The 11,293-nt window shown below is 42.6% G+C and overlaps 1 protein-coding gene across 1 annotated transcript; it reads right to left on the bottom strand.

The window, feature by feature from the left end:
• Positions 1–9,423: 9,423 nt before the first annotated feature.
• Positions 9,424–10,122, bottom strand: LOC114257719 (uncharacterized). The gene has a single exon (XM_028197495.2). It carries the CDS (start codon positions 10,120–10,122, stop codon positions 9,424–9,426), a length of 699 nt encoding a protein of 232 aa, XP_028053296.2.
• Between the last annotated feature and the right edge of the window lie 1,171 nt (positions 10,123–11,293).

The following is an 11,293-nucleotide window of genomic DNA, read 5'->3' as shown; positions in this document are numbered from 1 at the left end:
ACCAATTCATCACACTCCACCATCACCAACCTTTCAGCTCTCAACCCTCCTTCCTTCTTCCTCACCACCATCTCACCACCAGCATCACTATTTCCTCTCCGTCCGTCAAATCTCCGGCGACCACCATTTTTTCCGACGAACCATCCTTCTTTCTCCCTCTTTTTTTTCCCCACTATTTTAAGGTAATTTTTCCTTTTTGTGTAGATTTGTGGGTGTAGGACTAAATATGTAGAGTTTTTGTTTTTTTTGTTTGTTGTTCATCTATGGTTCATCCTTTAAAAATAAAAATAATAATAAAAAAAAATAAGGGGGTTCTTATACTGCTTAACCATGTTTGTTCACAGGTGATTTACTTATTTATTTAGTTATTTATTCTTTCTATTATTTTATTATATTTATTATATTTGTGTTTATTTAGTTGTAGTATACTAATTTAGCCATGTTTACTTAGTTTGTTCATCCTTAAAAAAAAAAAAAATAAATAAAAAAATATAAGAGGTTTAGTTTAGTTTATTTTATTCTATAGTTTAGTTTATTTTGTTTTATAGTTTAGTTTATCTTATTTTTCTATTATTTTATTTTCTTACTTCATTCTTTTCTTGATAGTTTAGGTTATTTAAATAGTTTAATTCTGTTAGTTTAATTATTTAGTCATTAGTTACTTCAAAAAAAAAAAAAATTGTACTGTTGTTCAGTAGTTAATTTCATTTAATGTCATTTTTATTCATTTATTTCTTTCTTTTAATTTACATATATATAATACAAAAAAAAAAACTGAGAATTGCATGTGGTATATTAGTGGGCAAACTTGTGCTTTCATATTTTGTTTTATTCTCATAATTGGTTCCACGAGTCTGTGTCTATTTGCTTTTGGTGTGTGCAGGATATGAGTAGACGGCTATCCACCTGGGCCTCCAAAAAGGCCGGAGGTTCCACCTCCTCGGCGGCACCGCCGCCGCCACCGTCACCACCATCCTCACCACCACCATGGAGTGACTTACCATGGCCAAAGTGGGCTTTATGCCCGCTTCACAAGCTCACGCAGTTCAACATTTCATATTTTCAACGTGACCTGGCCACTTCTTAGGCCGTTGAACAGCTCGAACTCCAACAACAATTGGGCCTTTGCACTGTGATAGCGCCAACTTATCCTCGTCTGCTATGACTCTTCTACTAGAACTTGTATGAGTCACTCACCGAGCCTGAGCTGCTGTCTATCATTGATGGCCATCTCGTCAGCATCACCGAATCCATGATTGCTGACGCGTTAGGGTTCTTCTCCAAACCAGAATACCAGCCCTTCTCGAAAGTTAAGGATCAACAACCCATACATAGCCTCATCCAGCAATGCTTCCCGGAGGGCCCATGGTGACACCAGTTTCACATGCTTGCGGCGGAGCAAGCTGCCTAGCCGCTTGCTATTCATTGATTTCGTGGTCCATAAGAATGCCCTTCCACTTGGGTATAAAGTTGAGCGCCGCTTGGAGTTTGTTCGGGTTTTACACGGTTATCAGCATGGCTGATTCAGGTTCCGCTTGCGCACATCATCTTGAACCATATGCGAAAATTTCTACGGAAGGCAGTTCGACCTCAACCTATGTAGAACTTGACTTGGCCGCTACCATTTGCCAACTTGTTGACACTTGTCTTCGAGCTGAACGGCCTCTCCATGGATTCGAATGAGGAGATTGATAGAGCTTATCCGACTTTCGGCTAGCGGGAATGGCATCATAGCATATCTCGTATCTCGCAACAAGTTGGTGCCTCGGCTGATGAGGCCCAGGACCCTGTCTACGACCAACCACCTCATTCTGCTTCCATTGTCCCTCTCCAAGGGGACCCATTCTACATGACTCGCGAGGAGTACCTACAGCTTCAGTACTCTGTGGATCAAGTCCACAGCACTCTTCGTGATCACCACCAGAGTCTCATGGGGTTGCGCACGAATTTTTAGACGCATTGAGACTATTCTCAGGCGGTCTTTGACCAGCTACATACCCGCCAGCTCGACATTCAGTAGTTAGTTGCATCACTGCAAACTGACTTTTATACCAATCGAGAGTCAATCCAGCAGCGTTTTGATCAGCTCGGTTAGCGGGTTCAGGATGAAGCCTTTAAGACGCGATCTTTGATGAACGCCTTGTTTGCCCAGCATTTCCCGCCACCACTGCCACCGGATTCTCTCTAGTACCGGCCTATATTCTGCTTTGTCTCTTTTATTTTTATTTTTATTTTTAGTTATTTCTTTTTTCTTTTTTTTAAACAAAAAAAAATAAAAAATAAAAATAATAATAATTTGTGAAGCGTGTGTGTGTGTTACTTTTGTTAGCAGTACCCCTTGCTAGAGGTTCAACGATGTCCAGACCCCACTGTGCAAATGGCCATAGACTGGTGAGGGGAGTTAGGTACTTGGTTGGTTGATGAATGAGTGGGGCAAACCTTTGGCACTTATCGCATTTTTGGACATATTGTTGGGCGTCTTTTTGCATACGCGGCCACCAGTACCCATTAGTGAGGGCTCGGTGTGCCAGGGACCGACCTCCAGTGTGATTGCCACAGATCCCCTCGTGGATTCCATAAAGAAAGTTCTCCACAAGATTGGAGTGAACACAAAGAAGATATGGACCAAGGTAAGACCTTTTGTAGAGCTTGCCCGAGGGTGAGACCCAAAATCGCGCAGCTCGGTGCCTTGTTTTATGTGCTTCTTTCTTGTCATCTGGAAGGGCACCATTTTTTAAGAAGGCAATGAGAGGGTCCACCCAGCTCGGACCCAGGTCAATACAGAGGACCATGTTGGGTGGATCGACAGTCGGCTGAGAAACAAATTCGACCCATATCGTGCGACCATTTATGGAGTCCACCAAAAAGCCAAGACAGGCTAAGGCATCGGCGTGGCTATTTCCATCACGACCAATTTTCATAACCCTGATAGCTTGAAATTTGCGAATCAGGTACTTGGCTTTATCCTCATAGGATGTCATCCGGTCATCGCGAGTTTCGTATACTCTAGTCAATTGGTTCACCACAAGTTGGCTGTCACTATAAACAAGCAACTCCTCTGCATTAAAGTGTTCGGCGCTGCGTAGACCAGCTAACAGAGCCTCGTATTCTGCTTTGTTGTTAGAAGCCTTCCATCCCAATCTGACGGCTTGCTCCCAAACAAACACCTCTGGTGAAATAATGACCATTCCTGCTCCAAAACCCTTTTGGTTGGAAGATCCATCAACGAACAACTACCAAACGTCTCTAATAAAAAGTTTTCATGCCTCAGCGGGGGTTTGATGACTGTTATAGATTCCAGTTGCTAAGGCTGAGCTCCCTTCGGAGGGCCCGGTTGGTCCTGGAGTGAATTCAGCCACGAAGTCTGCTAACACTTGAGCTTTGATAGCAATCCGTGGCTGGAATTTAATGTCAATCTCCCCCAATTCTACTACCCACTTTGCTGTCCGGCCCGAGAAATCAGCTCGACTAAACACAAACTTTAAAGGGTACTCTGTGAGGACATTGATAGTGTGTCCTTAGAAGTAGTGAGCAAACTTCCTAGAGGTGATCAGTAGGGCGTATGCCAGCTTCTTTAGTGGCAGGTATCTAGTTTCGGCCTCCAAGAGGATTTTGCTAACTTAGTATACTGGCTTTTGTTCATTCCCTTCCTCTCTTATCAAGACCGCACTCACAGCGTGATCAGAGACAACCACATAAAGAAAGAGCTCTTCGTTAGGGATTAGAGTAAACAAAAGAGGAGGGGAAGAAAGATACTTCTTCAACTCTGTGAGTGCTTTGGAGCACTGGTCACCCCATTCGAAGTCTGTTTTCTTCCTTAAAACTTCCCTAAACCTACCCCGAATGCATATTTTGAGGCGTTCAAACGGAGCTTGTGGGTCTTAGGATTTAGAACACCTCATCTAAGTCTCTCAGATGATGTTTGGCCAATTTACTTTTGACCACCATGTCATCTATATAGGCCTCCATAGTCTTGCCTAGTTAGTCCTTAAACATTTTAGTGACCATCCGTTGATAGGTCGCACCAGCATTCTTCTGGCCAAAGAGCATCACTTAGTAGCAGTAGGTGCTATAGCGATCCCAGATTTTCCCTTTTATGTACAGTATTCTGGACTTGGGTTCCATGATTGAGCATTGTTGCATATGTCTCGTTCCGTCCTTTAATTCCTTGTATATGAGTTTTGGGATGTGTGGGCAGGTTTGTAACAGGTTGGTTGTGATTAGAAACAAAGTGTTGTTGTCCAGTTTTTGGTGTCTTCGCTCGAGCGAGCTTTGAGTTTGTGTTTCTTGGCTCGAGCGAGAGATCTTGCGCTTGAGCGTGTGTCTGCATCTAAGTTTGGACCTGAAGGTTGTGTTTCTTGGCTCGAGCGAGCTTCCTTCGCTCGAGTGAGCGAGGACTATGTTTTGGGTTTTTTTGCTCGAGCGAGCATTCTTGCGCTCGAGCGTGCTTCTGGGTTGTAGACCTGAAGCTTCGTGTTGTTGGCTCAAGCAAGGTTTCTTTGTGTCTTGTCACTCGAGCAACCACTCCTTCACTCGAGCGAGGTTCGAGTATATCAGTTCGCAACAACAGCTTCTTCTTCACTTTTTCATCATCTTCTTTACTCAAACCCTAGCCCCGGCTGTTTCTCTCTCTACATACATCTTCTCTCTACAAATCCATCTAGTTCTAGTGGTGTTCTGCCCTAGCCTCTTTGTAAGAAAGGTAAAGCTTGGTGTGGCCTTCGTTTTGATCCGAAAAACATTGGGTTTGGAGCATCTTGAGTTTTCAACTTTATCTCCTTTGAGTCTCATCTTTTGAGGTAGGGATACCCTACTCTTTCTTTTGAGTTTTAACATAGATTTTAGCCATTTTGTATAAATGGTGGATTATGGTAATTTTGGGAAAGTAAGGGTTGTTGTGAAGTTATAAAAATGGGGTTTTTAATTGTTAAACTCCATGTGTATGTGAGACCTTGGGAAATGGGATTATTGTTGTTGAGTTGATAAAATTGAACCTTACGGTTGATATTTGAAAAAAGGGGGAAATGCCCTAATTAATGTGATAAATTAATTTGGGAAAATATGAAATTGGGTTGAAAATCCTGAAATTGGGAAATTATGAGATTGAATCAAATGGTGTAGTTGGATTGATTAATCGCTCACCCATAAAAAATGTTGATAATTTATCTATTTGATGAATTTATTATCTGTTTAGAGATAACTGCTTTGGGCTATCTGTGATACCCCTGTTCTGTATTATGCTAAATGGGTCCTTAATTTGTTTATGGTTATGTGTTTAGCATGATTTTGTGTGCCATTATGTGATAATATGTGATTTTGAATTCGTATCTGTTCACCGTAGGAATATCTGTTTGAATAATCCGCTTCGGGAATTAAATGGAGGGCCTTATCGGCCATAGAACCCGAAATTGATTACGCCACTGTGATTGGCATAAATTTTAGAGCCTACGGTGAAATTTAATTGAAAGAAAAATGATTCAGGCCAGATTAAATTGATTGATTAATGAATTGGTGCTCAAATATGCAATATTAAATCATTGAGGCTTAGTGGGGTTATATGGGACATTCTTGGCTGATTTAACTCCCTAGAGGAGGAGAGACCCGAATTAGAGAGAGAGAGAGAGGGGAGGAAATCAAAGTTTTGCTCTTGAATCTTGGAAGTCTTGAAGACAACTCTAGACTTGACCATAAATTGGAAGAATTGAACCTCTAGGTAAGCATTGATTCTTGAATTCATGAGTTTAATGTGTAATCTTGTGTGTTCAAGGGTTGTATGTGATCAAGAGCATGATTTGAGTTGGTTTTATTGAAATTGAGGTTTGATATGTGAATGCATGTAAAGAACTCCTATGGGATCACAAAATCTAGCATGTAATTTGTGAAATTGTGAAAGATTGGTAGTGTAATCCCACATGCAAGCATGTCTTTGTTGAGTCTTATGGGAATGAGCACTAATTGCATTATGTGAAATGAAAATGAAGTCAAAATGGGCATGCATGTTTGAATAATTGAAGATGGGAGCTTTGAATGCATGAATATGTATAATAGAATTGAGTTTGGTGGCAATTTGAGACATGCAAGTGTTTAATCCTTGAAATTGAGCTCCATAATAATGTGTTTTGGTGTTTATACCTTGTTAGTATACTTATATGTGATAATTGAGCTATAACATGCATGATTTGTTGGTTAAAAGTCGGAATGGAGCTCAAGAACTCAACCTGGGATTCCCAGATTTTTGATGACCGCTTGAGCGGGGGGAAGCGCCGTTCGAGCGGGAAAATCGTGCTTCCAGCAGTTTTTGCAGACATGGTTCCCGCTCGAGCGGGGAAGTTAACGCTCGAGCGGGGAGCTATGTAGGCAGGGAATCCGCTTGAGCAGCCGAGTTCACGCTCGAGCTGGAATTGGAGGCAACCAGTACTTTCGCAGACCTAAGGGTCCGCTCGAGCGGGGAAGTCCACGCTCGAGCGGGGACCCTATCTTCTGAAATCCTGTTTTTGCATTTTGTGTTCTGTTTTCCGTTCCCTTTCACTTGCAAGCACTCTTAGGCATATGTTAAGCATTGTAGATGAGCTAATGAGATAATAATAAAGCCTAAAGAGGAATATGTGAATTAAAGAACGGATTGAACTGTTAATGACCCTTTTGTATTCATGAAACGTGTAGGGTCAAGCTCCAAGACAAATCCACAGGCCGATCACTGTGAGTAATATCGATATTTGAATGCTTGTGAATGTCCAATTGTTTACTCCATTTTTAAGCTTTATGAACTGCTAATTGGGATTGTGGACGTAAGTCCGATATGAATGCATAAATGGACCAAAGGTCGTTTTGAAATGAATGAGTGGGCCGAAGGCCGTTTTGACATAAATAAATGGGCCAAAGGCCGTTTTGACATAAATGAATGGGCCGAAGGCCGGTTTGACATAAATGAATGGGCCAAAGGCCGTTTTGACATAAATGAATGGGCCAAAGGCCGCTTTGACATAAATGAATGGGCCGAAGGCCGTTTTGACATAAATGAATGGGCCAAAGGCCGTTTTGATATAAATGAATGGGCCAAAGGCCGTTTTGACATAAATGAATGGGCCAGAGGCCGTTTTGACGTAGATGCAAATCAGAATGGGCCAAAGGCCAACATGTTTAGAACTACAGTCACTTGATCTAAACTCTGTATAATGTACATATTGTTTATATGACTTCTGTGTTTGATATTATTCACTGGGCTATCACTCACGCTCATTCATGTGTTTGTAGGTGAGCCAAGGGAAGTCCAAACCCAGCCCCAATGAAGTTTGCTAGGAAAAATCCGAGTTTTGAGGAAGTCAGCCTTGCGTCTCACTCTTGAGACCTACCCTTGTCTTTTTACTATGTAATTATATTTTGTCTTGCCGGCAAGGACTTTATGTATATCTGTAATTAGTCTGCCATAGGTTGACTCGTTTTGGATGATCCTGTCTGCAATGGATTTTGTGAAACTGTACTTTTGATGTGGGTTATTAACGTAACTGAATATGGTCTGTTGATGTGCGTATAAGCACGGCTCTATGGACAAAGTTTTTAAATTTTGTTTCCCTTTTGGCCCCCTTTACTCTGATGTCTTAAGTCTGTTTTGGTTGAGGCCGTAGGTAATCTTAGGATTACTGGCCGGTTACGTCCTTAACCCATGGGGGCGGGTTCGGGTCGTGACACTATCAGTGGAGGATAGTCTTGATTGTTGTAGACATTGCATGTTGATTAGGGAAAACTGAAACTAATCAAATGGTTGAGTCATCGAATATGACGGTTGAATTAACACATTGAATATGTACCTGGATTGATCATTGTATATGATAGACTGTTCAAATACATTGCATATGTATCTTGTTTGGGAGGAGATAGGGGTTGTACTCCATGGTTTGGGAGGAGATAGGGGATGTACTCTCAAACCTGTTTAGGAGGAGATAGGGGATGGACTCCATTGATAACTAAGTTGACCGAAGTGTCTAGGGTAAAAGTCCCAAAATCTTTATTACGTTTGCATAACGTAGATAATTGAAGTATTGGAATGTTTTAATACGAGTTGTAGTCTTATTTGAATTGTGGATAATGGAAGTGTTTTGATATGAGTTGTAGTCTCATTTAACTATTTGGCTAGATAATGAGCCATGTTTATGAATTTGAATTGGTTAAGTAAAGGAAAGTGGAATGAAACATGAATGTATTTGTCATGGAATTGGGTTGTGTTGTAAATTGGTTTACAAGTGTTAACCATTTATCAAATTCTAATGTTTTAGTTATTTTTCATATTTGGTTTAGTATATCTCTATTGGGCTTTGGCTCACCCTTTATGGGACATCATTTTCAGGTACAGATGGTATGCCACCTCCAAGGACGTAGCTTGGGAGGCTTAGAGGCCGAAAGACGTTTTTGTTGTTATCTTTATGTATTATATGTAAATCAAGCCTAGGGCTTATTTTGTATAAAGAGTTAGGACTCTTCTTTTGTTGGACCCATGTGTTGACTTGGAAAGTTGTAAGCCCGTAGGGCATTTACTTTTGTTGTCAACATGTAATACTTTCTGTAAGAACACTCTGATGTATGGAATATGATATCTCTTTCTTGTATCATGAATGTATGATTTATGGGCTTATTTTGAGGGTGTTATAGGTGCCCCTTGGGCTAATGAATGATGTCTTCTCCTGGTTAGGGCCAAACAGATGGATTTGATGATAGCCATTGTAGGCATCCAGGAAGCTCATCCGTTCATGTCCGGCAGTTGCGTCTACCAGTTGGTCTATCTGTGGGAGAGAAAAGTTGTCCTTAGGACAAGCTTTTGTTGAGGCTGGTGAAGTCGACGCACTCCCTCTATTTTTCGTTCTTTTTCTTCACCACAATGGTGTTGGACAACCATTTCAGATATTGTACCTCCCGTATGACCCCTACTGCCAGAAGCTTGTTTATCTCTTGGATGACTGCTTTCATGTGTTATGTGGATGATCGTTTGCTCTTTTGGACTACGGGCTGAGCTACTGGTTGGACATTGAGTTGGTGACATGCAAAGGCTAGGTCCAATCCAAGGGTCTCGTAAGCAGACCAGGCAAACACTTCGATATTCTTGCAGAGGAGAGCTAGCAATTGCTCATTTTCTTCGGCGAGAAGCGAAATGCCGAGTAGAAAGAACTTGTCTAGATCTCCTCCGTCCACCAAGATCGTTTCGAGATCCTCCACCATCTTCTTTGTTGGTACTCTACCAACGTCTTCCAGTACAGGTTGATCAGGCAGTTCGACCATTTGGACTTCTTTGCATGCTTGTTTGGACTTCATGGCAACGATGAAGCAGTGTTTTGCCACTACTTGGTCACCCCTGATCTTCTTCACCCCATTCTTTGTTGGGAAACGGACTACCTGGTGGTAAGTGGATGGCACCGCCTCCATTGTATGAATCTAAGGTCGACCAAGGATTGCATTGTAAGGAGATAAAGTATTGATCACCAAGAAGTCGACAGGGACCACTTTGGACTTTGCTGTGACGGACAAGGTGATCCGGCCGAGTGACCACTCTGTCTGTCCATTAAAGCCAACTAGAGGGGAGATTGCGGGGATTAAGTGTTGCTCATCAAGACCCAGCTTTTTGAAAAGGTCATACATAATGTCAACGGCGCTCCCTTTATCAATTAGGACCCGTTTCACATCAAATTTGTTCGTCACACCGATGGTGACGATCAGGGCATCAGTGTGAGGATGTTGGATCCCTTCCAAATCCTTCTCAGAGAGCACAATGTCAAACTGAGAAGGCTTTACTTCCATTCTGGACTTCTTGAGCAATGGTCCTACTGACATGACTTGTTGCAAGTGCATGGCTCTCTGAATCTTGCCACGAATGGCATTCTTCATTTGGGGGTCGATCATTCCATGGATGACGTTGATCACTAGCCTTGGGGCTTGGTCCTCTAGTGGAAGGGCTAGGGGTTGCCCTTGTTTTGCCCTTGTCTTCTCCACAACAATCCATTGTTGGAGGTGGCCGACAGTGACCAAGTCTTCAAGATGCCTCTTAAGGTCTCTGCAGTTCTGCGTCTTATGCCTTTTCTTACGATGATAGGTGCACCGCCACTCCTGATTGTGCCGAGCAGGGTCCCTTATCATCTTAGAAGGCCAAACGAAGTAGGGTTCTCCCTTGATTTTTTCCAAGAGCCTATAGATCGGCTCCGTGAACACAATGGTTATGGTTTCGTAGGATCTACTCATTTTCTTTTTGGTTTCCATGGTTGGTTGCTTATTTTGGCCATACCTCATTCTTTGGTCCTCCCTCCTACGCTATTCGGCCCTATGTTGCTAGAAGGCCTTAACTCCCTCATCTGCAACTAACACTTGAACAGAGGCTGTGTCATCTTCCGCACGGGCTCGCTTCTCTATTTAAGCCCTCAGCTCTTTCAAGTCAGAGGTAGGTCGTTTCGTCAATGATTGCCTGAGCTTATGTGAAGGCGGGAGGCCTTGTTTGAAGTATAGAGCTGCCAACGGCTTACTACAAACATCTTCCAAATCACCATATGCCTTCCAATACCACCAAATGTATTCGTACAAAGACTCATTTTTATCCTTTCGAGTATTGAACAAAGTGTCCAATCCCTTCGGGATTCGACTATTAGAAACAAACCGTGCGAGGAAGGCCTTGGAGAGCTGAGCCCAATCATAGATTGATTGAGGGTGAAGCTTGTCATACCATCAGAGGCCGTACTCACCAAGGCTAGAGGCAAAAACCTTACACATGAACGTATCGTTCTGATTCCAAAGTGACATCATTTAGCGATAGTGGCTAATGTGAGTTAGGGGATCTGACTTCCCATCATAGAGGATGAATTTCAGTGGGCTGTACTTATGAGGAGCTTCCACCGCTTCAATCTCAGGGCAAAGAGGGGAAGAGACTAGTCGGTCTAGAGCACGATGCTCTATCTGATGAACGGATCGATCTAGATGCTCTTTTTCCCTTTCTAATCGCCGCTCCGCTACTTTGATTAACCGTCGGTCATCTTTTCGGTTGTCGTTCAACCATGTCCTCAAGTCACGCGGTCGCTTATCACGACGGCGCGGAGGCGGAGAGATTGCTGAATAATGACTGACGGGCTTTTGTCTCTTGCGAGAGTTTTCTCGGAGATTATCTGTCCTACTACTGGCTCCCTCGCTGTGTATTGGAATCAACCTGCTACGCTCACAATGAAAAGGACCGTAGTTAGACCGTTTCCATTGTGGAGGCGGCGGAGGAGTATGCTTCTGTTGCTGCAACGGTGCCCCTCCGGACTTCCTTGGCTCACCTTGA

The sequence above is a fragment of the Camellia sinensis genome, chromosome 14 (assembly GCF_055761805.1).
Source record: "Camellia sinensis isolate YWXY chromosome 14, ASM5576180v1, whole genome shotgun sequence".
Taxonomy (NCBI): domain Eukaryota; kingdom Viridiplantae; phylum Streptophyta; class Magnoliopsida; order Ericales; family Theaceae; genus Camellia; species Camellia sinensis.
This window is presented reverse-complemented; position numbering and strand designations above follow the sequence as displayed.

Bases quoted from the DNA above. Each gene is read 5' to 3' on its own strand.
- LOC114257719 (XM_028197495.2), bottom strand. From the start codon at position 10,122: ATGATAAGGGACCCTGCTCGGCACAATCAGGAGTGGCGGTGCACCTAT.